Source organism: Ipomoea nil, unplaced genomic scaffold, assembly GCF_001879475.1.
Source record: "Ipomoea nil cultivar Tokyo-kokei standard unplaced genomic scaffold, Asagao_1.1 scaffold3087, whole genome shotgun sequence".
In the NCBI taxonomy this organism is placed as follows: domain Eukaryota; kingdom Viridiplantae; phylum Streptophyta; class Magnoliopsida; order Solanales; family Convolvulaceae; genus Ipomoea; species Ipomoea nil.
In genome coordinates this window covers 2617441-2643464 of record NW_017619515.1, presented here as the reverse complement: position 1 = coordinate 2643464, position 26024 = coordinate 2617441, and the positions used below count along the sequence as shown (strand labels likewise).

The window sequence follows — 26024 nt, the reverse complement described above, 5'->3', positions numbered from 1 at the left end:
TGTGTTATTTGATTAAATGTTGAAAACAGCCTCATTAAAATTATGAAACTGCAAGTCTACCACTGTTTTTTTTTTTGCGCCCGCCTAGCGCCGCCTAGGCGCTAGGTGCTGTCCAGGCGCCCGACTAGCGCCTAGTGCCTACTGCAACCATGATAAAAATAAATAAATAAATGCATAAGCTTTGTTATACGGGTGCATCAAATGAGCACGACACATGTTGATATTGCACACGTGCATCCTACGAGCATGGTGTGCATCAAATGAGCAGAGTATGTGTAGATGGTGCGCACGTGCATACTACGGAAACCTTTTGTGCATTGAACAAACACAATAAAATAAAATAAAATAAAATCCATAAGTTTCATTATATTTTTTTGGTGTAAATCACGAGGTGTTCTGAGTCTTTCTCTGTCCATCTTACGGTCCTGTCCGGGTCCACCCGACTAATCCCTGTTCGCTACAGGAGACATAGGAGCTGGCACAAGGAGAATTATCACTTATGAAAATTGAACCAAGGTCCCCCACAAAGAAGCTCCTTTGCCACTCAAGCTGCTCCTTTGAGTTATAAGTTTCATTATATACTTGCACCAAATGAGTGTGCATTGAACAAATACAATAAAATAAAATCCGTAAGTTTCATTATATGCGTGCATCAAATGAGTGTGCATTGAACAAACACAAATAAAATAAAATAAAATCCATAAGTTTCATTATATGCGTGCACCAAATGAGCATAACACATGCCGATGTTGCACGCGTGCATCCTACGAGCATCGTATGTGCACCAAATGAGCACGATACGTGTAGATGTTACACACATACATCCAACGAGGTGTGCATCGAATGAGCATAGTACGTGCAAACTACAAGCATAGTGTGTTCAAATAATTTTTTTTTTTTTCAAATAAGGGAAGGCGATACCCACATATACAAGCTAATAATCAAATGTCACCATAATCGTCTCCACTGAGACTTAAATCCACCACCTCCCACATAAGGGAACAACTTGGTACCATTGGACCTGAACCACAAGGTCCTTGGTAGTGTGTGCAAATAATTGTCCACCACTTCTTTCTATTTTCATTTTTATCTCATTTAATATTATATATATATATATATATATATATATATATATATATATATATTAAAAAAAAATCTTTATTGCCAACTCAGCTCCCATCCACCTGTATTGTTATTGCTACTTACAAACGAGACCCAACTCCATTACAAGGAATATACATATGCAAAAACGAATTAAAATAAGCAAATTTGTAAAATGTTAAAAAAAGAAAAAAAAAAAAAACTAAAAATATTTTACAGAATTTTCACAACAGAAGAACAAAAGGCTACTTCTACTTACAGCAATAGGGGGCCCAAAACTTTTGTACATTTTGTATTACAGATATTCAGGAGTAATAATAAGTTACTCCATTCTTATTTGACTGGGGAGCAAACAAATAGCTATGGAAAGTAAAAGAATGTGACGGCCGGTGCTGAGTTGAGTTTGGGTTTCTAACAGGCTGGCGAACGACGGGCAAACCACTGGCAAAACAATATGGAACTGCGGGGTTAGCCACCGGGGCAAATAGTATTGATGCAGGTAATGTTTATATAATGCTACTTTTGAATGTTCGTATTACCTTCAAACTGTTGATTGTTGGAGACTGCTTCCTGGTTTTCCTCGTCTCTCTCTTCCGGTACAGAAGCTCTTCTGTACCCAAAACATATGACACCTAGGGAAATCGGGGGAACAAAATTAGCGAGGAATGTGATTATGTGATCATTTGTTTGTGCATCCTAGGTGCAGGTATAACTTGTGTGTAGGGAAATCGGGAGAACCAAATTAGTGAGGAATGTGGTCTTTTTTTTCTTGTTTTTTTTTGGTGTAAACCACGAGATGATCCGGGTCTTTCTTTGTCCGTTTAACGGTCCAGGTCCACCCGACTAATCCCCATTCGCTCCGAGAGGCCATGGGAGCTGGCCCAGGGGGAATCGTCGCTTGTGGGAACCGAACCCGGGTTACCCCAAAATTCTCCCCCACAAAGAGAGCTCATTTGCCATTTGAGCTACCACCCCGGGTTGTGGTCATTTGTTTGTGCATCCTAGGTGCGGATATGACTTATGTGTTGGATTTACCTTCAGTGTCCTGCTGGATATCTTGCATTCGAGACCGTTGATCATATGAAGCCTCTCCATTGCCTTGCTTGTTGTAAACGAAGTTTCATCTTCGTATCCACATTTTCGCCTGTATCTGCAAATATGAAATAAATTTAAATACGGATCATACTCGTAGCTTGAAATATATATCTGTTTGTTATATATATACTGCAGTACCTGTTGAGGAACACCCTGGGTCTTTCTGGAGCAGGCGAGAGGAGGTCGCTCAAATAAGTGGCAAAGTTTTGCTCCATCGCACCACCAGTCACTTCGTGCTTGTCATGTTCATGGTCCATGAGCTGGACATACAACCGCATTGGTGTAGACGACTGCAGCAGAATTACGTATAGCCCATTTATATGGAGAAATAAGAACTTTTTTTTTTTTTGGTCAGATCACGAGATGTACTGAGCAGATCCTAACTGTATGAGGCACCTTTAAGCCCGTACCATACTCAGACTAATCCCAATCCTCCGCACCGGGCCGGCCCAATTAAGGGACAAAGTGCTGGCCAGATTGGCTTTTCCATACGAGGGAGTTCAAACTCCCGACCTTTCTTAAGGGACGAGAGTGCACGGCCACTCACGCCAACCAAGCTGGTTAATAAAATAATTATTTTTTGGAGGTTCAAATGTTTCAACCAAAACGAGAGTAAAAGCAACTGAAACTTACGCATTCCATTCTGTATATGTTCTCATTGTGGAGGAGAAGACGCATGTTTTCATAATAAACAACATCACAGGACGTGCCAGATTTTCTTGATTTTTCATACATGAACAACTGAAGTAGCTTGTTCTCCATCTCCTCGGTTGCAATCGTTTGAAGCTATACATAATGAAAATAAACAATTATGAAATAAAACTAAAGTTTATATGGCTACAGAAAACAAAATCTTACTTAAATAAGTATGAAACAGAGTATCAAGCGCATTCACCTGCTTGACTATTTTATATATCAGTTTATCTACGGTGAAGAGAATATAGGACTGGGATCCAATAATAGCTCGGCAGTCATCCTCAAACTTCGCATTGTCACAGGAACCATCCAGAAGACCAAAAATGGCATTCATAAATCTGCAGCACAAGATAAGCAGGAGAAAGGATTCATGCTTATAAACAATTGTAAGTAAACCTAATTCAAAAACTAAAAAAGTGCAGCTGCATATGCCCAACCTGGCAAATGGATCAGGGTTTCCATCATTTGATATTCTCCGTCTGTTTTCAGACAATGAACATTCACATTTTGCTTTCTGAACTCTCTCATACAATATCTGTAGAATTAAAAGAAAGTTAGAAAAGTGTCACAGTAAGTGCGGGAACCGGGAAGTACACTTATGTATAATAGTCTCACCTGGTAAAGTCTGAACAGAATATAGAAGCAATCATTTCCATAGAAGATTCGGGAGCCCTTGTCATGCAAGCCCAAAGGGATTTTTGTTGTGAGCGGCTTGGCTGTCTGTACTGCAGGTTCTAGAGATGGCAACAATACTCCATCTCCTTCAACATCACGGGCAGTACCCATTCCTTCTACCTCACCTTCGCTCTCGGCCTTATGCTCATTCCCTTTTTGGTTTCTTTCATTGGGATCTTCATTAGAGCCAGCTTCTCTATCAGCAGACTCACTCATTGAAACATCACCATTTCCAGAAACATTCTCACTGTTCTGAGATGATCTTTGTGCATTTTCGTTCCCAGCTCCCACCTCTCCAATGCCGTGCAGCCTATGTGCAGCTGTTGTGTTTGAAGCATTTGTCAGTTCTGCTCTGGAATCATTAGTTGCTTCAAAATTGTCCTCCGTATCAACATTTGGAGACAACTCACCCTCCTCTCTCTCAACTTTAAAATTGTCATCATCTTCAAGAGATCTCTGAGCCTTGGCTTCTTTCGGGTTTGGCAAACATTCCTCCTATGACCCAAACAGGATAAACTTAAGAGAAATGATAAAAGAAAGGATGAACGTAAACATGCAACTTACAACCTTGGCAATACCTTTGGTCCTTTGATGATTGCATCCACTACACTGGTATCAGTGGGCGGGATTCTTAGTGGAGCAGGGTCAATCTCAGCAGCAGCCATATTTACATCGTGAGAAGCATCATCTTTTACTGCATCATCAGCATCAGCTAAGCAAACTCTGGATGAGCTTGAGTGTTCAGGAGGGGTATCTTCATCCCCATTTCGAGGAATATTAAACTGTCTCAGAGTAATAGCAGCACCACTAGCACTAGCAGTATTATGATCCTTTTCCTCAACGGTACAAAGTACACTACCAGTGACAAGATAGTTGTTCCTTATGGCACGTTTCCCATCCACCGAACCTTGAGAGCAAGGAGGAACACCAAGCATCGGTTCCATGAGCGTTGTCCAAATCTTCATAATTTTATGCAGCTGTTCAGTTGTGCATACTTCTCCACAGGAATGTTTTATAAGCCGGTATAGGTCCTGGTGGATGTCATGATCAGGAAACACAAATTCTAGCTGTGGGCTAATTGGTAATCTATTGCCAGTAGCAATTGATAGCAGTACATCATCCTCTCCACACTTCTTGTCACTGATTTCTTTGATTTCAGCCAGCAATGCTGCGTGGAAAAATAAAAAATGCAAGCTGTGTTAAGCGAGGACATGCTTCCAGTCACAACTAATCAAATTGATATCTCTTTGGATGTTCAGAAAATTCTGAATAAACTAAAATTTACAAAGATGTGGAACAAACCCAGTCCAGAATCTGGAAGAGAAGAGATGAAGTGGTTAAATTGCAATCTGGACAATCTAAACAAATTGGATAATGTTAAAAACCTGATTGTCCTGAAGCATCGATTCTAAACAAATGCTCAGATAGGCTTTGATCTACCATTCTATTCTGTTGCTACTTGTATTAAATAACCCTCAACAGTTAATACCCAAAATAGCCCCTTGGTTATGACATAATTTTCATTTTGGTCCTCAACTATCAATTCATCCAAAATGGCCCCTCAACAATGTAAAATGTACTTAATTTAGTCCTCTAGTGTACTAAATTGAGGACTAAATTAAGTAAATTTCAAATAGTTGAGGGACCATAGTGGATGACATTTAAGGAAAATTTAAAGGATCATTTTAAAATCTGACCATAAATTGGCGCATATTACTATTACTATGTATAGTAAAAGAAGAGAGAAAGAAGCAGTCCAATGCAAACTTGAGCATAACATACGAGCGTAGTAAATTAGGAATTTAAGAAAATGCTAAGAGCAGTTTTGGAAAATAACATAGTATTTGGGAGGATTTTCACTCAATGAGTTACCCCTAGCAAGGAAGGAGGAGAGGGGTGATGAGAATAAAGAGGGAGCATACAAGACAGAGGAGACGTGTCATAGGGAAGATAAAACATGTCAATAGACCCAATCATTACTATATCTTTTAACTCACATGCTAGATAAAGGTACTGCCATACTAATAACATATAACTAAACCTAAACATGGCTCTACATATAACATATCCTGGTCCAATGCATTTAAAGGCCAAGTAAGTTGGAATACTGCCAAATTTCCTGTATATAAATAGTCATACCGAGAAGGGTCAAAGTGAATCATGCACACCATGCAAGCAGTGGATCAGTGGATGCAATAGAAAGATGTTCAGTGCCCTCATGAAATAGAAAAGAAGATGCTTCATATTCCCATGTTCCAATAACATTTCTGACAATTTCCCAGTGACTTGTTTTCTAATTGACTAATGGTAGGGAATTTTTTGTATTACCTTTAGTACTCAAGCTCTTTGAGTCCTGCTGTTTGAAATAAAAGCTACGATGATCCAGTGACTTGTGATGGTTCTTAGCATAAATTTCAGCCCAAACTTTATCAAAATCAGAACGACAGTTTTCCCACTCTCCTAGTTTCTGCTTCAGGCGGGATAGAATGACTGGAAGAGCAAGATGGACATTCCTCCTTAAAACATCAATGACATCAAGTCCATGATCACCATATAGTCGCTCAATGCATCTTAGGTTGAGAGCTACAGCAAAACAATGCAAAAGGATTATTCATTATAGTATGTAGCACACAAATTGAAAAATCATCCACCAGTCATCAGTGTGCTACCTGTAAAATATTCTTCAATATGAAAAGGACCATCGGTAATTATTGTATTATCATTAATCTTGTCAAGCACTTCTTCTACACGTTTTGTCGTTGCTTTTACCGACTCTAATAGCATATCCAGTTCATACCTGACATCACCAAAACAATAATTACTACGAAGGAATCTTATGAAAATCAATATATACATTTATGAACTTGTAGACAAGAGAAAACTACTATTCCCTAGATTTTGTGTTGCAACCCTCAAGTAACTTCACATCAACCAATCATCAGTTTTGATGTATTTCTCTCTCCTCTATAAGGAAATCCTCATATCTCATTACTTCTAAATTATAAAGAAGCCAAATCAAATCCAACTTCCAAAATTAAAGATATTAACTTATTTAAAAGATTCTAGAACAAGACTGTGCTTTGATTAGAATGATATGAATAGCACAAGTGCTCTAAAATTGGAAGAGTGTTAGTCCTAACAAACAAACAAACAAAAAAGACCTTGTAGTCAACTAGCATAGGACTAAGAGTCCATATAACTATATAAGAGGTCTAAGGTTCAATCCTTATCCCCTTTAGTTGAATAAAATAAAAGACAAAGGTCTGAAAGGATCCAATACATCTTAAGGGATAATGAAAAGATAATTATACATTAAATAAATGCCTAATTCTCCATTAACCCATATAACCTAACTCATATAACGGTTTTGGTATTAGTTTTAAGTCTTTAGACAATGAAAAAAAAAACATACACAGAATAATAGCCAATAATTTTATCATAAAACACTAAACAGCCCATGCACGGCATGTAGCTGATACAACGCTAAGTTTAGGGGAAAAGGAAATTGTCAGTGAAAGGGTTTCATTTTATGCCACATTTTAGGTGACTTACTAACTAAATGTTATCAAGGCAACATCTGACCTGTCATCTTCACATCGAAACAAGCTTTCTTCATACTGGTTTTTCCGCATATGTTTAAAAGAGTAGTCTTCACTCCCAGAAGTTACAGATACCCAAAGATCATTCAATACTTCAGCACCTAACTCTGTTCTCTGGCTTGCTATAGGAATTGGATACTGAATTAAGTAAAGACCAAAGTAACATAAGTACAGAGATTTGTAAGATAAATATTTTGGGCATTGAAATCTTAAACATACAACCTACATTATCTGGAAGAAGCCGATAACTTGGAGTGCAATGTTCACAATTGGAAAGGTCAAGTTCATGTATTGGGTTTTCCATATACTTATCCTTGCTCAAAAAAGACATTTTCCTCCCTTGTAAATCTCTACTTCCAAATGCAACACCTCTGTCAGGTCTATCCTGCTCCCTGGTATCAAAATCTTTTCTGTCTTCCCACTGACGGTCCCGGTATCTATCCCTGTCCGGTACCTTCACAGATCTGGGAACTTTCCCATCATTCCATAGGGATCCTGCAAATTGGAATTCAAAAAGGACATGAAGATTAAATCATAATAAGCCAGAATATCACCTAAAAACTATTAAGAAAAGACATCATACAGAATAGCATTATATAGCCATCTGCATGAAAACACTAAATTGGAAAACTTTATTCATCTTGCAGATCTCATAATTCCAAACTCCAGTCTTATACAGTAACATATCACAACAAGAAGCAGCTGCAGTCCAAGAAAGAAAATACAGAAATCAGTCAGTGATGTAATAGATTGTTAGTTAGCTGGTTAGTTTATTAGTTTTGATTAGCTGGCAGTTCGTTATTCTTGTCAGGAGAATAACAAGAATCAGTTTCTTCTTCTTCTTCCTCTCTCAAATCCTCTGCTCTCTGTGATTCTTGATCCAGGTAATGCCACATATAGAGAATTATTGGGGACTCTGAACTTCCTTCAATGCCATATATAGCTCCAACATAGATTTTAGAGATACAAGATTTCATTGTTTCCCTTTTATTCTTTTACCTTTCCTCTTAGGCATTTTACCAAAACAAGTCAATATTAGTTCACTTATTTACTAGAATAAATCCAAAACACATTTCAAAAGATCCTTTATAGTTTATTAACCAAATAAAAAATGAATCGAGGAATATCAAAATCCTCAGAAACTTCCCCACCTTGATGGAAATGATCTGCAGCTGAATTCCTTTCCAACCTTTTTTCATCACGTTCTTTGTCTATTCTTTCCTTTTCCATACGCCTGTGTCGCAGTCTCTCATAATCTGGGTCAGATCTATCTACGCTGAGGTCATAATCAGCATGTGAAGCAATGAACTTCTGGAAACAGAAAACAGAAGTAATAGTTACTACCCAAAAATGTCACAGTACAAAAATACCAGTATGAAAACTACCTTATCAGTATTTATGGGTCTTCCCTTTATCATGGGAGTGCTTTTGTCATCATACTGCAAGATATGAGTTCTATTAGACTGATAATGTGCACGAGTTGTTGCAGATGTGTCAGGTAGAAAACGGGTGAACTCCTCAAGCAAGTCGGGGTGTTCGTGCAAAAGAGAGGCAACCTACCAAAAACACAGAAACATTAAAGTGATTAATAGATTACAGATAGATCATCATATTAAAAGATAAACAAACTTACATATTAATAATAAACTTATCCTAAAGGGTGGGGTAGAGGTTAAACCAAGAAGCAAAAGGAACTAGCATACCTTCTGGTAAACCTCTGAGATTGATTTACTTTCCTTTTTATACATATTCAAAATGTCAAGAAAAGATTTATATACATAATCATCACCTTGAAATCTAGTCTGCAAGGAAAACAAAAACCCATCAACTGTAGAGCATTATGGAAAAAATCAAAAAATAGAAAGCAAAATTTTAAAATGGAATGGATTAATGCACACCTTTATCTTGTTAACAAAACCGATTGCTTCATCAAATTCAACAGGTTTTTTCGCAGGAGGTGTTTCATCCTCAGGTGGAAGGGTGATCTCATATCCCTTTGGCAAAAAGGTATTGAACCCCAAAATTAGATCTCTATGGCCTCTAAATAGATCTTTCACCCTTGCTATGACGCCAGATGTGTCAATTCTGTGGAGATTGACAACCATGATAACAAAATGAATCAACATTAGAAGTTTCACTGAAACTGTCTGCAGAATTGAGGAAAACAAATCTTGGATATTCTCACATCAAAGTCAATGAAGTAAAATATGCACAACTTTATCTCAATTTCTAGAACCCATAACCTCAAGCCAACTCAACTAAACATAAATAAGTCAGATAACATGGATTCCATTTAGTCCTAATGAGCTCCAAATCACTGTTGAACGGTTCACCTAACTGCCCAAATAAAAAAAGTAAAAAGAACAAAGAATCAACCTTTGAGCCTTGAAATCTTTCATGGCTTCAAGAAACTCATCATATTTCTCTCTTTTGTCTTGAAAGATGTCTTTCACAGCCTTGAGATATGCAAGGGCATCAACTGTTGTTAGCTTTTGTGCAGTTACTCCACTCGTCATAGGCGGTTGTCCAGACCTTGAATGCCCAAAGATAAAAGCCAACCATATGAATCGATAAAGCATCAATAGCAACATTTTCTAAAAATTAAATCAGTACTTAAATGCAAACCCTATTTGAGCCACAGGGAGACAATAATTTAAAAAGATTGTATCTTTCATAAATATAGCATATGATACACTGACTTTGAAATGCCAAAGTGGTAAAAGCTGCTATATGTAAACCAGAAGAACAGAAAATGTATTCAAAGCATTCAACTTCCAACACAACAATGAACAGCAAATAGCAGAATAATGAAAGAAAACTTCCTGTAGTAAAGCTCATTCAGGGGTTCAACAATTTTCGATTCAAAACCATGATAATCGGAGACTAATCTCACTGAAAGCAAAAATCAAACATTTCCGAATTCACACAAATAATCACAATTCACTACACAAAAAAATACACAGAGCAGATAAGACTTACCCTTCAGCACGAGAGGAAGAGCTAATTGGGCGTTTGCGAGGAGGACTCCTGTGCAATTCGTCTCCAGACCTCTTCATCGTCCTCGTCAATTAATCCCCTTAAATCCCTTAATCTCCAAACAATTGTGCTTTAATTCACTCTTACCACTACAATTAACCAATAATCAATATCCTGAAAAAAACAAAACAAATTCACGAATTCAAGTACTCCCTCATTTACCTCAAAACACCAATAGATCTAACCAACCGCAAAAAACACACAATTAACCGGCAAAACTAGCTCTAATCCTTACTTTTACGCAGATCACCGTCAACAATTCTCGCACAAAATCCTACAGGAAACAACAAAAACTCACTGAATTGCGTTACTTGTAATTCCACGAAAGCAAAACAAAAACAATGGCGCAGAAAAAGAAGCGAAATTTACACAGCGATCCTTAGACGGAGCAAACAGCTTTGAATTCTCCAAATGAAGAACTGTGCTTTCCGGAGCTCTATGTATAGAGAGAATCTCTGTGTGTATGGTGTTGAGAATCGATTGTATGTATGAATTTCGACTTCATTTATTAAAATTTTATTTTTTATTTTTTACATATCAACAAAAGAATTTCTGCATTTTTCTGTATGTTATGAACTCTCTCTTCAAGCAAATATAGAGAGAGATAGTATGTATATATATATATAAAAATATATATGTATATATGCATGTGTGATTGTTTTGGTAACGGTGGTGATACATATATGAGGTGGATGGAAACCGGGAAATGCCGGTAAGTTGAATCCTACGTGTAGGTTATTGGGTTGTGGTTGTAATAATGGAGAGATTTGGAGGGTCTTATTGTAACTTTTGGAATTATGATTTTTTTTTGGAATAAGGGTTAAATAGACCATCGAACTGCAGGAAAAATGCAATTAGGTCACTGAACCTAAAAAATCAACAATCGGATCCCTAAACTAACCAATTTCAAACAAATCTTTCAATTTGTAGGTTTCCAACAGGTTAACAGGTCATCCTCCCAAATTAATTATTTTTAAAAAAATAAAATTTAAAAATTAATTATTTAATTAATTTAAAAAAAAAAAAAAAAAAAAAAAAAAAAAACCAGAAACGGCCGGAGACGAAGATTTCTTCGTCTCCCCGGCCGGACACGAAGATTTCTTCGTCTCCGGCAATGGAGACGAAGAGTTTCTTCGTCTCCGGCAATGGAGACGAAGAGTTTCTTCGTCTCCGGCAATGGAGACGAAGAGTTTCTTCGTCTCCAGCCATGGAGAAGAAGAAACTCTTCGTCTCCATGGCCGGAGACGAAGAAGTTTTCTTCGTCTCCGGCCGTTTCTGTTTTTTTTTTTTTTTTTAATTAATTAAATAATTAATTTTTAAATTTTATTTTTTAAAAAATAATTAATTTGGGAGGATGACCTGTTAACCTGTTGGAAACCTACAAATTGGAAGATTTGTTTGAAATTGGTTAGTTTAGGGACCCGATTGTTGATTTTTTAGGTTCAGTGGCCCAATTGCATTATCTTGTGCAGTTCGATGGCCTATTTGACCTTTATTCCTTTTTTTTAAAAAGATTTTTTTCGAATTACGTTTTTTTTTTTTTTTTTTTTTTTTTTTTTGTTATTAGAGTTTTACTATGATTTTCAAATAAGTATCTAAATTGAACAAATAATGCAAGTGTGTCCCATAACTAAAAAAGTTTTACCTAAACCCCCCTTTAAAATGGGAAAAAGTAAAATTAAAGTCATATGATAACATACTAAACAAGTTATTACTAATTCGGTGAATATGTGGAAAAAAAATATCTTAAAATAACAATAACAAACAATGTAATAATAACAACGCAATAATAATATACAAAATATAATAATTTAATATTATTTTTTATGACAATAGAAACTTACAATTACTACCTAAATGTGCACAGTAAGTAAACCTTGCACATGTGTTATAAACTCCGCAAAAGAAGTAAATCACATTATTAAAAATGTTATCCGACGAGTTCAATCAATAAGGTGTTGGTATAATAGAACTCATGGTTAATTAATACTAATTTTTTTAGAACAAAAATTAATACAGTACTAATTTTGTCATTAATAATTTTATTTTATTTTTTTACTCTCCATCTTTGAGTTAGTTCCTAGGTTAAAGAAAATATAAATAAGCTGGTTGGTATTTCCAAAGTAGGAATCTATTATACACTACTGATAAGTGATAAATTAATGAAGATGACAGCAATTAAGATAGGTTTAAGAGGAACACAAAATACTAGTCTTTTGTCATTTTTTTTCATGAAGGAAAATGAGATCATCAGAGGAAAAAAAATAATATATATATATATATATATATATATATATACTTTTGTTCAAATGCGACCGCGCCCTCCCGTGGGGCCGTTTGACAAAATACACCAACAATGCTAACAAAAAGTATCAATAATGTTATGAAAAAGCACAACAATGAAATGCACAAATATTTCAAAAAACACACAACACATCAAAAAAAAAAAAATGCACCATATGACTCCCCACTCTAGTGGTGTATATCTGAATACTGTATGATGTTTTTATTCATACCTAATGGTGCGTTTTTTGTGATTCGTACCTAATTTGTGCATGTTTTTTTGTTGTGCATTTCTTAACATGGATGGTGTATATTTGTATAACTATTGGTGCGAGCGCACCTGAACTCGACTATATATATATATATATATATATATATATATATATATATCAATGACATTGTGATCTAGTGGTACGAAGTGACTTTCCTATATGAAAGGCCATGAATTCGCCCCTCAGTATATGTGATATTGTCTATTTTTGTGCTTTAGTATATTGAGAAAGTATTTATAATTTATGAATAAATATTGTATTGTAACAGCGTAAATAAATATATATATATTTTTTATATTTATATGTTGGAAACTTGGAATACAGCTACATTAATGATTGCTTGTGGAAGTGAAGCTCCAATTGCCTTTTTAGTTTGAGTGAAGAATTGGATGAGATGATTCACAATTTATATTTGTAGATATCAAATACTCGGAGTATTTGATTTGGAGTCGCTAAGATAATTGTAGCATGATAAAAGGATTACTTCGATGATTTAGTAGGCAGTAATTGAGAGAAGATATTAAGGTTTGAATCTCAACCGCAATAGTCTAGAAATTATGTCTAAATTGGATAGATTTATTGTGTGCATTGCCATATGACCATGATTGTTAAGTCGTTGAGTCACTGTGATTTACAGCATTTCAAATATTTTGTCACGCAATTGTGACATAGGTGTAGGGGCCCTTGGAGTTAGGGATTCAATCTTTTGGGAGAAGGGGTTACTTCGAATCTTCGATGAGTGAGTTTGCATAATTTTTCATGAGAATAAAATAAATTATAGAAAGTCTCACAACAAAATTTTTGGCATTTTTCCGCTACTTTATTCTTCCAAAAGATTGTACCCCAATCCTAAGGGCTCCTTTTCAGCTACTTTATTGAGTCTACAAACGAGTGTTCAAAATGTTAGACGGACAAGTGACTTAGTGATAATCTATAAAATCAAGTCTTCTTTAAATTAGAGATTTCAACTCCATGTTAGTTAAGGAAGCTATTAGATAGCTTATTCAAAGAGAGTAAAAGTGTTCACTTAGGTATTATACATGTAGAAGTACATAATTTACCCTAATCTTGTTGGATTTCCCCGGTATAGATAGATTCATAGATTTGTCTAATTTTTTATTTATATATTTTATTTCCTTGTATTTCAAAATTTTATTATTGTTAAAATATGAGTGTCAAACTTGAACCGTTCTCTAGCCCAAGGCCCAAGTACTTGGCAGATTAGGACTCGGCCCATATATCAATTTTCTATGAAATGCCAATTGGCCCAAAAGATAATGAACCCATGGGCTTTTAGTGCTAGCAAAGCGACTGTTTAGAACAGCAGCTTTAAATCTAAGGCCCGAACAATAATTTGCAAATTTGCGGTCCCTCGCGATAAATTATGGCAAATTATATTGTGGTGCACAATGAATTATGCACCGAACTTCTAAACGACGTCGTTATATTTAATGAAAAAGAAACGGCACATGTTTCGCACCGTTTCGCAAAAAGTAACTATGTTATTCAATTTCATTTTGTATGCACTGCAGTTTCATTTCGATATAACTACAGTTTCATTCGATATTTATAGACTCAAATATGTGAAAATGTTATTTACTTTTATTTTATATACACTATAGTTTTATTAAAACACAACTACATTATTATTTCGATATAACTACAGTTTCATTGCACAATATACACTCAAATATGTAAAATATTATTCAGTTTCATTTTATATACACTGCAGTTTCATTTCAATACAACTATAGTTTCATTTCAATTTATTTGCAGTTTCATTTGATAATATAAAAAAAATACGTGAGGTATTGTCAGTTTAGATACACTGTAGTTTCATTTGATAATTAATATACCAAACATGCGCGTTCGGTTAACTGTAACGGCGCCCCGTTTCTTTACTTAAAGAAACGGTGCCTTTTTGAACCGCGTGCCACAAAGCTTTGTGGACCGTGGTCCACATTATAATTGCTGACAAATTATATTGTAGACTATGATTCACATTGTAAGATAGACGATTTATATATGTTCATTTTTAAATACGATTGATATAGGCGTTGCTTAATCTAGATTCATATAGGCCCTGTTTGGTAATATAGTTAGTTTTTCAATCAATTTTGACTTATCTGACCATTATCAATCAATTTTGACTTATTAGGTCACTATTAGCCGTTTGACTTGGTTAAACAATAAATATGAGTGTTTGATTAATTAGTTTTGTGTAACAACTTATTACTCTAAAAGCTGTTCAAAACAGTTTTTTCGATCAATTTTTAATAAAGTCGTTTTGCATGTAATCAGCTATTAACTAACAACTAATTTACCAAATAATTTTCTACAATCAGCTAATGCTATCAACTAGTCAAACTCACTAACTCAATCAGTTAGCAACTATTTACCAACCACCCCATAATCTTTTATTTGATTTTTGTTCCCACGTATATCAAAAAGAAAAAGAATTGGTTGGGAATTGAATGAATTAATATGTCACACTCAATGTTGCAAAACACGTTAGGCGCCCCCTAGGCGGCAAGGGGGCGCCTAGCGCCTAGACGTCGATTTTTTTATTTTTTATTTTTAAATTTATTTTTAAATTTTTTTTATTTTGTAATTAAAAATAAAATTAAAAATTAAAATTTTTTAAAATTTAGTAATAAAACATAAGGTTTTCATAGTTATTTCTTAGAAACTATTTACGAAAGTGGTTGTAAAAGTGTTCAAAAGATTGTTTAAACCATCTAAATACATAAAAAACTAAAATTAAGAGCTAAAGAAGCATTTTTCTTTTGAGAAATTAGTGGACCAAACCGCCTTAGGCAGTTTGCGGATCTCGAAAAAATACGTGATTTCAAAAAAAAAAAAAATGTCCAAAACGAACAACCGAGTCAAAAGTTATGCCTTCCCGAACTTTTCGCAATTTAAAACGCAAAAAAACAAAAAAAAAAAACAAAAAAAACAAAAAAAAAAAAAACAAAAAAAAAATCGCGGAGGAGGCCGATTCCGGCCTTCTTCGCGGCAGCGGCCGGGCGCCTAGCGCCTAGGCGCGATTTTTGCAACCTTGGTCACACTACATGAAATACGCTGTTATGCATATGAGGTGTTAGTGTGTTACTCGCATGGATTGTGCCCCTCGCATTTTCAATGTTGCTTGATTTAGATTCTTATAATTTTTTTCTTTGATTTTTGTTCCCTCAAATACCAAAAAGAAAAGGAATTAAAATAATTATTGATCGGGTCCAAAAAAAAAAATCTAGGTCAATGTAGCGTTGATATGGCTGAGGTCTGAGTTATCAGATACGGTCTTGAGAGAGCTTGGACTAATAACTTTGAAAGAGTGATTATATATAGCAACCCGTAAATTTGGTGCATTGGATAAATGATCCAAATTTCTCTTCGGAGGGCGGTGGTCCTTTGTTTAATATGATTCTAGAGTGCAAACAGGGAATGAAAAAGAGATGGACTATCAAATGCTGCCACATCCTTCGTGAACAAAACCAAGTCGTTGATTGACTTGCAAGGAGTTGTGACATTGGTTGGGATTTGACCTTGCTTCCGTTCTGCCCATCGAGAGACCAAATATCGGTTCATCATATCCGCAAAGACTAACTTTTCATGTGTTTCTTTCATGGGCTTCCTGAATTCACAAATATGTGTAAGATTACAAAAAAAGTTCTATTACATGTACTCTCAAATCTTACCCTCTAAATTTTATTCCATAGTGTGATGGACTTTAATAAGTTATTTTTTCCAAATGAATCTTAATACAAGTGTTTACATCAAGAATTTGTGTGTCAGAGTACAACTAGTATTTTTCTTACAAAAAAATCTCTTATCTATTACATGTTATTCATTATGATTATTCTCGCTCAGATTCATAAAATTTGGAGTGTTCCTTGAAACGCGTGCCCCGTTGTTTGCTATTGTTGTGGATGGTTTTACCTAAATTTTTGTAATTCTTAAAAAGTTTTTTTTTTTTTTTTTTTTTGAGATTTTCCAAAAAAAAATAAAAAAATGTTTGATTTATTGTATCCTCAATTCCTCATATGACTTAACACTAAAACAGTAAATATTGCAGACTGAAAATATGAGAGTGAAAAGATAAATCAAAAACTCAAAAAAGAAACTGAAAACAGTTGAAAGCTACAGTCTTCCCCCCAACCACTCCACACTTCAGTCACTTCAACCCTCACTCGCATGCTTTTTCTCATCCATTTCCGTTCCTAAAACTTCGCAATCTTCTCTCCTCCGCGCTCCGCCGCCACCGCCGCCGTCACAATGGCTGCGACAACCGCCTTCGTCCTCGTCCTCTTCTTCTTCCTCGACGTGAGCCTCGCTTTCGCTGCCGCCTCAACGGAAACCGTCGTTCCAGAGGACGACGTGCGGTGCTTAGAAGGCGTCAAAGCCGCGCTCTCCGATCCGCTCAATAAGCTCGGTGCGTGGTCGTTCTCCAACGACTCCGCAGCTTCAATCTGCAAGCTCGACGGGGTTTCCTGCTGGAATCAGAAGGAGAATAGGTTGATTTCTATCCAGCTACCGGCGATGTCGCTCTCCGGTTCGCTCCCTGCTTCTCTCCAGTTTTGCCGCTCTCTCCAGTCTCTGGATCTCTCTGGTAACTCACTTTCTGGTTCTATTCCTTCGCAAATCTGTGTCTGGCTACCTTACCTTGTCTCCCTTGATCTCTCTGGTAACTCCTTCTCCGGCGCCATCCCTCCTGATCTCGTTAACTGCAAGTTTTTGAATACTCTCGTTCTCAACAATAATCAGCTCTCCGGTGAGATTCCCTACGAGATCGGACGCCTGGAGAGACTCAAACGTTTCGCCGTCTCGAACAATGATCTCTCCGGGACGATTCCGGCGGATTTGGCTAGGTTTTCCAAGGATGATTTTGAGGGGAACTACGGGCTTTGTGGAGGCCCGTTGGACTCCAAATGTAGCCGGCTGAGTAAGAGAAATCTATCGGTTATTGTGGCTGCTGGAGTGTTGGGTGCTGTAGGATCCCTGATCCTTGGGCTTGGTATTTGGTGGTGGTTCTTGACTGGTTCAAGTAAGAAGAAGAATAAAGAAGTTGAGGAGGGTAAATGTGATAGTGATTGGGTTGATAAATTAAGAGCTCATAGGTTAGTTCAAGTGACATTGTTCCAGAAACCGATTAATAAGATAAAGTTGAATGATATAATGGTGGCAACAAATTGTTTTGATAGTGGAAATGTGTTGTTATCTACCAGAACTGGGATTTCTTATATGGCTATGCTGCTTGATGGATCTGCATTGGCGGTCAAAAGATTGAGTGGTTGCAAGATGAACGAGAAGCAGTTTAGGTCAGAAATGAATCGTTTAGGGCAGCTTAGGCACCCCAATTTGGTACCTTTATTGGGTTATTGTTTGGTTGAGAATGAGAAGCTTTTGGTGTATAAGCATATGCCTAATGGTAGCTTATATTCGGCTTTGCACGGGAGCCTTTGTACTGGTGTTAGGAACAATAGATATGAGCTTGGTTGGCAATCTAGGCTTAGGATAGCTGTTGGTGCAGCAAGAGGGCTTGCTTGGCTGCATCATGGCTGCCAACCGCCCTATTTGCATCAATACATTAGCTCGAATGTGATTCTAGTGGACGATGATCTTGATGCTAGGATAACTGATTTTGGCCTTGCCAGGCTCGTTAAATCAGCTGACTCCAATGATGGTTCTTTTGTCAATGGCGGTCTTGGGGAATTCGGGTATGTTGCTCCTGAATACTCGAGCACTCTGGTTGCATCGACAAAAGGAGATGTCTATAGTTTTGGGGTTGTGCTGCTGGAGCTGGTGAGTGGGCAGAAGCCTCTTGGAGCAGGCAATGCACAGGAAGGGTTCAAGGGGAGCCTAGTGGATTGGGTTAGTCATCTCTTAGTCTCGGGCCGAAGTAGGGATGCCATAGACAAACACCTTGTTGGGGGAGGACAGGAAGATGAAATCATGCAGGTTTTGAGGATTGCTTGCTCCTGTGTAGCTCCAAGACCAAAGGATAGGCCTTCTATGTACACTGTTTACCAGTCCTTGAAGACCATGGCTGACAAACATGGTCTCTCTGAACAATTTGATCATGAGTTTCCAATGAACTTTGGAAAACAAGATGACAATCCAAAGGACTAGATTGCTCCTGCAACCAAAGATTAAGCATCATCATATTGTCTCTTATCAGATGAACCTCAATTATTATGATGCCATGTTACCCAAACCTTTCTACTGCCAAGAGGTAATTCTCCTTTCTATTGTCCATCAAATTGTTGACTATGTATACTAGAAAATCAAAAGCTCAATGGCATCCTGGCATCTGGTTTCTTGACAGAAATCTTGCCATTTGCCAACATTGCAAAAAAAAAAAAAAAAAGCAGCTTGCTGTATTCATCTTGATGGCTTTGAGATAATTCACTTCATGTTAAAATATTTTGGCTCTGCCATTCATATTCTTGACTTGATTCCATGTTCAAAACAAACTGTTGATTACAGATCTATGACTGACCCAGAACCAAGAATGTTCAATACATCATCAGAAAACAGTTCATCTTTAACCATTGATTTCTTGAATAAACTCATTGTTTCTTTTGATAATGAAGAAACCCGTAGGCCGTAGCCACTACTTAAGTTTGTGCACTAGGTTAACCTGACTTTGTGATCCTAATTGGCAAAAGTCCATAAGTAGGTAAACTAACCTAGGATGTACATAGTTGACTGGTACAAACCAAAGAGGGTCAATAAGTTGCTTCCACTAAGTGTCGAATTTGAAATTTCGTAATTATCAAGTGCTGATGAACTTAGATTGCCCCGAATAAACTGTTTGATGACAACACATTGTAGATTTGCAACAGTTATTGCAGCTTTAGAACCTGAAAAAAGCATGCATGCCACTCCATTCTCGTGATATCATTTATGACTCCATGATTGAAAGACAGTGGGGTGGTCAACATTATCTACTTTGTAATTTGTTCACAAAAATTATTTAAATTTATGTTGGACCGCACAATACGTTATGTTGGCCCTCTGTTCTAAACCCCTCCATGTGAACCATCACCTTTGTGTTCTTGTCTTTGCCTAAAATTATATATTCCCCCGTCGCATTTTAATTGTTTTATTTACAATTTTTATTTTTGTTGATTTGCATTGATTGAAAAAAGATTTTAAAGGAATTTTTATAGTGTTCATCGTATTTTATTAGTAATGATTTTTAATAGTATCTAATATAATCACATATTGTGTCGGTATAATTATTATTGAAATTGAAAACTATTTCAATAATAAGTAGTATAATTCAAATTGGTTGGACGGTTAATTTGGTGATTATAAATTGATGTGGTAAATTTCACCGGGTATATGTATTTGTATTCGGTTAAGTAGTATAATTGAGGATTGTGGCTCGAGTTACAAGGTCCGAGGGTCGGAGGTCCCCGAGCTTATAAAGATTTTAGAAAGAGAGTCGAGAGTCTCCTTTACAGGAGTATGATGTGGTATTTATAGGGGTTTGAAAAGGACACATGCCAGAGGATCGGCATGTGTGACACATGTCTCTCATGCACTCGGCGATCCCGATGGCTAAGGAGAGGCGTCGTGCACATGTAGGAGTATATCTGATTAACCAATAATCATCAAGCTCAATTATCGATGTGCGCTTAGAGCTCTAACCGACCAGCCAAATCGAGACTGAGTACATAAGGTTAAAGCAGAAGCCCGTTAAGCCAATTAGTTGTTTAATGCTCATGTCAGGTCGGTCAAGTACCCTATTGTGGTCGGTTCAGATCAGGGAAAGACCCCTTGCCTTTTGGTATCCGACCAGGTCCCTAATATAAAATGAGTCAGTAACCCGTGATATATTCTCTATCATAAAATTTCAAATTTAACTTTTTGTGAGTTGTTTATATTGATTTTCTTAGTTCGAGACAATCATTTATGAATAGTTTAGGTTTGTTTATTTCATAGTTATCTTTTGTCAGTTAAAGTCACAATGCGTACTTCACTCAAAGCATACCCAAAGGTATGGTGGTGAACTTTTTTGTAAATCAACAATCAATCAATAATACTTAATATAACACATAATTGCATTGAGTTGTATACCATATATAATTTTCTTAATTTTTTAACACAAAAATTAAGTATTACTCCATATTTGTTTTAAAAGATACTCCGTACAATTTAATTTTATAAGAGTATATATATTTTAGTTAAAATTAATAGGTTTTCATTCCCATTGGACAGATCATAGAGGACACTAATACTTACATACACATGATGTGTTTTTGGGGACCCATGGCCTACAACTATGAGACTATTATTTGCGTTTTTATCCATAACTAATTTGACACGACTTAATAAGTTTTGATGCAATCACTCATTCATACTCGAGTTAGTTATTCATCATCTCCATGCCATTTGTTCATCTTCGACCTATAAGTAGCTATTCATAGGATAAATCACCTTGGTCAAACTTATTACAATGTAAGTATTTGTTCAACCTACTGAAGTACAAAAAGTCAACGTCTTTACACTAGAGTTCAAACTTGAGACCTCTCATTTGAGGGGCTACAACTATGCCGTTCAACCACAAGGCCTTTGGCAAAACTAAAACAAAATTAACACATAGACCCTGTGTAATAAAATAGTAAGTCTATTAGTTAATTTTGATTTTTTTGACCACTATTAACTTTTTAACTTTGTTAAACAATCAATATGAGTGTTTAATTAATTAACTTCTTATAACAACTTATATTGTTTCAAAACACTAAAATTCAAAAAGTGGCTCAAAAAAGCTTTTTAAGAGAATCATTTTGTATGTAATCAACTAACAGGTAATTTATCAAATAGTTTTCTACAATCAGCTAATGCTATCAATTAGTCAAACATACTAACTCAATCAACTAACAGCTATTTACCAAGCATACATAGACAAAGCAGCACATTTTTACAACAAAAAAGGGTTTAGTGCATAAATTAGTTTCCCAATTTTTTTGCAAATACTTCCTGTATTGCAGCAAATGCCTATCTACGAAAATTGAAAATCCCTGTGAAAGAAAGAAGAGGGGATGTAGTCACTCACTCCAAAAGCCATGCCATTGTATTTCATCTTCAAAGCCTCCACATAGAAACTACCCGCTACACATTTTTGGCAGCTAACAAGGCCAACAATGGAAAATAATAACAATAACAAAATTCATACATACCTTTGATCCCTTCCAGCATATTTTTAAGCAAAATAATGCTCAAAGATTCAGGGTTAAAAAAATTTTGCCCAAAAGTGGACGCCTTGGCTTGTATGGATTAATAGGACACAAAGAAAGAACACAGCTAGGGCTGGCTGTAAACAATGAGCAGAAGTATAAAGATCACAAAAAATAGTCCGGTGTCTTCCTTGTAGTGTCGGGCTCGATCTGTCGAGGAGCAGGGTCGAATTGAAGAAAATTCTGCTCCATGTTTTCCCCGATTTCTAGTATTGCTGCCATATTCCCACACCGGTAACAGTAGTTTGGAGCACTAAATACAGTCACAACATTCTTATCCTGCACAGTAAATGTCCCCCCAAAAGGACCATGTCACGATTGGAAACAATTAGCGTAAAGGAAATAGAGTTCCTCCTAGTTATGGTCCCTTAAAGAGAAAACTGAGCACAAGGAGGAGGGTTTGTTAAGGTCCACAAACCTGACACCAGTTGTAACCTTCCATAACAAGCTGGTGAGCTCTTGAAATGAGAGTGAGCCCATTGGTGTGGTTGAACTGAGCAGCTATATCCTGTCCAAAGGTGTACCCAGCCCCTCGAGGAGAAATTCCCCAACCACAACGATCATCCGGATCAGACCATAAGAGATCGCACATTGGCCCTTCATGGGGAACCTAGAGCACTCAAAAGTATAATTTGTGAGTAGTGGAAGAAAAGCAAATCAGGTGGGTAAAAAGCAAATATTACAAAAGAATTTGTGAAACTAATGATTGGTAGAACAACTGAACAAGAATTGTTATGACTAGCAGAGGGGCAAAGATAGAGAGAGTGAAAATGCAATCCTGTGTCAATCACACCTAGTGGACTAGTTTTCAAGTGGTCTTTCTTGGGAAAATCAATCAATAGCTCTAAATGAAGCAGCTTTTAGTAATTATGATATAGAATCATTTAGTAAACTGGCTGGGGCGACAACAAGACTAGCAGTATCACCCAAAATGAAAAAAGGAAAAATCTGAACAGGAAGAAAAAAAAATCATTTTAACCTTGGAAGTCTGAATGATTTTGATTTGAAATGCAATAATAAACAAAGGGGTTTCTAATATACTACATTGTTAGAGAGGGGGAAGCTGTTTGATAAAAGTATACAAACACACGCAAACAAAAGTTTTTGACTCTTTGAGAGCCTTTAACTTTTTGTACCTCCTGTATACGATCTAGAGCTCGAATGTTATCAAGTGTATCCAAAGATGGTGAAAGTCCTCCGTGCAAACAGAATACCTACAAATATAACAACTTCACATCAGCAAAACCCTTCTATAAGGTCATTCAAAAGAAATGTTTGTACAGTAACAGCTCATAAGTCATACCTGACTCTCAATAAGTGCTGTCAGAGGTAGATAATCAAAGAGATCTGTGAAAAACTTCCAAACATTGGCATTTCCATACTTCCTCAAACATTCATCATAGAAACCATACCTGGCAAGAAAAGAGGAATCTATAAAAAGGATGAATATAACATTCCACAAATAAGAAAGAAAAAGGCTGTAAATGTGTGGGATGATTGCTTTCTAAAAAGACATTGAGATTAGATCTCTATGACTGCTTAGATGTACATCTAGACCTACATGCCATGCACCAGAGAACGCAAATGAGAAGTGCAAACTTCTCCCCCTGTTTGTTTAAGCACAATAACATTACCATTCAACCTCAATTTATAGGATTTAAGAGCATTTGGCAAGGTACTAATCCAGCAACCAAACAACCAGTGTCATCTATTAAAGATGTAGATGGGGAGATGAAATCTGGTCCATTTATGAAAAGATAACCAAAAAATGATTCCATTCATATAATGTCCTGTTAGTAATCATAAAATCTTGAGTTAAAAAAAAAAACATTTTAGCAAGTTAAAAACTCACACTTGGGTAATTTGCCGACTTTCATGATTTCCCCTAAGAATTGTGATTCTATCTCTGTAACGAACCTTCAAAGCAACTAAAAGTGTAACAGTCTCCACTGAATAGTATCCACGATCTGCATTCAATGGATAAGTATTACTAATATGGTATATTAGACAAGTCATTGAGAGAAACTAAAACAGCACGGGAAAAAACCAATAAAAATGATACTAATTGTCATGGTAGAGTTTTCAACTATCTTACATTTAAGGGACTCAACGTTAAACACAATCAGTTTCAATGCATTCCATGCAAAAATAAAAATAGTAGATGCAAGATAAAGCATTAAAGCCTACTATTCTGCTCCTCTTTTATTGGAAACACCTAGAGTTACCAATATAGTTGAACAAGCAAAATGCAAAATGCAAAATGAAAGTTCTAACGATTCATGGAAGTATCCCACATCAGTACCCTGACAAATAAATGAATATAGAAGTGATTCTTAACAAATTTTTGTCTGCCATCCCTATAGTCATTGACCTGATTAAGTTAAGAGAAGAAAAATGATTCTCCAAGAATCATGAAGACGTCCTAAGGAATCCCCCTAAGGCCAAGTTGAATGGAGCCGAATATTTTTATGGCGGGAAAATTGAATTTGTTTAATCTCAAGCATCCCGAAATTTTAGCCATAACTAGCTTGCACTATTAGAGGACTTCCAACACCATGGATATTCAAGCCATTTTACATATTCCTAATGAGGAAAGAACCAAGTTTGCTATATCATATTGGAAAAGCAAATTCAAGGTTTTCAGAAAGATCTTATTCAAATTTCTTAAATAGAACTCAACAGATTGTCATAATTTTGCACTACCAAGTTTATAGTACAAAGATGCCAAGATTATGGTTATACTGTTATAGAAAATCCAAGGGATTGCTACTCATACGAGCTCATCAAATGTAAACCAATGATTGCTGCTCATATGAGCTCATCAAATGCAAAGCAATCAACAGAATTATCTGACATAAGTACACAAAATCCAGCTTCCTACTAATAAACAGGTCAATATCTCTGGAATCCGAGATAGGATATCCGAAACTCACCTACGTAATCTCCCATGAAAAGATAGTTGGTGTCAGGAGCTTTGCCGCCTATCCGAAACAGCTCGATCAGATCATAGAACTGCCCATGAATGTCTCCACAGACCGTGACTGGACATTTCACCGGCTGCACATTCCACTCCTCCACCAGAATTGCCCTCGCCTGATCACAAAGAGTCTTCACCTCCTGCTCCGTCAACGGCTTGCAGTCCATCAACTGCTCGATCTGCCGATCTACATCCGCGTGCGAAGGCATTCTATTTTATTTTATTTTATTTTCAAAAATCCCCCTTCTCTCCCTCCTCCGATCTGAAAATTTCCATGACGATTGAATCAAAACTTAAATCAAATAAAACCGAGGAGAAAATCATTTCAGTAAGCAGATTAAACAACAACGAACTCTCACGTACTGGAATTAAAATTCAGCGAAAAAAATTAAAACAGAATCAAAACAGCAAGCTCGCGGAAATTAGGGTTTCGCTCCCGTATTTCTCAGATTCGTCTCCATTTGAATCTCCTTTTCTCTCTCCTCCGGTCCTCCCTCTCTCTAGAAATGGAGCAAAAGCTTTCTGTACACAAATTTTCGTGTTTATATATTACAAAATTTATATTTATATATTCAAAAAAATACATAAAGAAATCGATATTTTACATGAATGTTTTTGTACGTATTTCGCGCGTGCGCGCGATTGGTATGAAGAGAAAATGTTTTTAAAAAATCGGTAAAAAGAGATAGGGAAAAGAGTGAGTAAATGATGCTGAAATGAAGCGAAATGAAATGGAAATGAGAAAAAACGTTTTCGCCACTCTCACTATTTTGGGAGTATTTTCTCTTCCTGCTTTCTCTCTCTCTCTAACGAGCTTCGTTGTTGATTGTGTATTTGCTGGCGACAAAACGAAAGGAAATTTCTCGCACCGGTGGCTCCGCCGGCTCTGAATCTACAAACCGATTGACACGTGTGGTGTCGCAAACTTGCGGTTGCAATATGTTTCGATTATACGCCATTGTCTATATAAAAAACAAAACATGTATATACTCCAGAAAATTCTTCTATGTTTTCTGTCTTTTTATTTTTTGTAGGAATAAGGTTC

General features: G+C 36.4%; 3 protein-coding genes across 9 annotated transcripts; 1 reads left to right on the top strand and 2 right to left on the bottom strand.

Annotated features, from left to right (window-relative positions):
• Positions 1 to 1252: 1252 nt before the first annotated feature.
• On the bottom strand, positions 1253 to 10836 carry LOC109166355 (paired amphipathic helix protein Sin3-like 3). 4 transcript variants are annotated; one of them, XM_019315326.1, is made up of 21 exons: positions 10572 to 10836; positions 10438 to 10476; positions 10146 to 10316; positions 9543 to 9698; positions 9065 to 9251; positions 8870 to 8968; positions 8552 to 8722; positions 8318 to 8474; positions 7393 to 7661; positions 7150 to 7304; positions 6237 to 6364; positions 5896 to 6150; positions 4146 to 4735; positions 3508 to 4062; positions 3330 to 3427; positions 3092 to 3230; positions 2830 to 2982; positions 2335 to 2486; positions 2137 to 2251; positions 1641 to 1733; positions 1253 to 1542 (listed from the first exon to the last, which is right to left on the bottom strand). In XM_019315326.1, exons 3-21 carry the CDS (start codon positions 10220 to 10222, stop codon positions 1513 to 1515), a joined length of 3579 nt encoding a protein of 1192 aa, XP_019170871.1. In that variant the 5' UTR covers positions 10223 to 10316; positions 10438 to 10476; positions 10572 to 10836; the 3' UTR covers positions 1253 to 1512. The 4 variants fall into 4 exon arrangements, with proteins under 4 accessions (XP_019170871.1, XP_019170869.1, XP_019170870.1 ...); XM_019315324.1 differs by having other exon boundaries at positions 8318 to 8477; positions 10438 to 10499; positions 10572 to 10835; XM_019315325.1 differs by having other exon boundaries at positions 8318 to 8477; positions 10146 to 10291; positions 10365 to 10476; positions 10572 to 10835.
• A 5997-nt stretch (positions 10837 to 16833) lies between these two features.
• LOC109166231 (probable inactive receptor kinase At1g27190) lies at positions 16834 to 19198 on the top strand. Its single transcript, XM_019315142.1, has one exon. The coding sequence runs from the start codon at positions 17033 to 17035 to the stop codon at positions 18884 to 18886; it is 1854 nt and encodes a 617-aa protein (XP_019170687.1). The 5' UTR covers positions 16834 to 17032; the 3' UTR covers positions 18887 to 19198.
• A 2472-nt stretch (positions 19199 to 21670) lies between these two features.
• On the bottom strand, positions 21671 to 25894 carry LOC109166232 (serine/threonine-protein phosphatase PP2A-2 catalytic subunit-like). Of its 4 annotated transcripts, none has more exons than XM_019315145.1 (8): positions 25746 to 25894; positions 25343 to 25501; positions 24936 to 25241; positions 23855 to 23969; positions 23306 to 23414; positions 23139 to 23216; positions 22421 to 22612; positions 21671 to 22281 (listed from the first exon to the last, which is right to left on the bottom strand). In XM_019315145.1, exons 3-8 carry the CDS (start codon positions 25186 to 25188, stop codon positions 22108 to 22110), a joined length of 921 nt encoding a protein of 306 aa, XP_019170690.1. In that variant the 5' UTR covers positions 25189 to 25241; positions 25343 to 25501; positions 25746 to 25894; the 3' UTR covers positions 21671 to 22107. The 4 variants fall into 4 exon arrangements, with proteins under 4 accessions (XP_019170690.1, XP_019170691.1, XP_019170692.1 ...); XM_019315146.1 differs by lacking the exon at positions 25746 to 25894 and adding an exon at positions 25585 to 25599; XM_019315147.1 differs by lacking the exon at positions 25343 to 25501.
• Between the last annotated feature and the right edge of the window lie 130 nt (positions 25895 to 26024).

Excerpts from the sequence above, each read along its gene's own strand:
- LOC109166231 (XM_019315142.1), top strand. The coding sequence starts at position 17,033 with ATGGCTGCGACAACCGCCTTCGTCCTCGTCCTCTTCTTCTTCCTCGAC.
- LOC109166232 (XM_019315145.1), bottom strand. The coding sequence starts at position 25,188 with ATGCCTTCGCACGCGGATGTAGATCGGCAGATCGAGCAGTTGATGGAC. Across the intron at positions 23,415-23,854 it reads AGTCGGCAAATTACCCAAGT|GTATGGTTTCTATGATGAAT; the intron begins GTGAGTTTTTAA and ends TTTTCTTGCCAG. Across the intron at positions 23,217-23,305 it reads CAGCACTTATTGAGAGTCAG|GTATTCTGTTTGCACGGAGG; the intron begins GTATGACTTATG and ends TTATATTTGTAG.
- LOC109166355 (XM_019315324.1), bottom strand. The coding sequence starts at position 10,222 with ATGAAGAGGTCTGGAGACGAATTGCACAGGAGTCCTCCTCGCAAACGC. Across the intron at positions 7,305-7,392 it reads ATCGGCTTCTTCCAGATAAT|TATCCAATTCCTATAGCAAG; the intron begins GTAGGTTGTATG and ends TACTTAATTCAG. Across the intron at positions 3,428-3,507 it reads TTCTGTTCAGACTTTACCAG|ATATTGTATGAGAGAGTTCA; the intron begins GTGAGACTATTA and ends TTAATTCTACAG.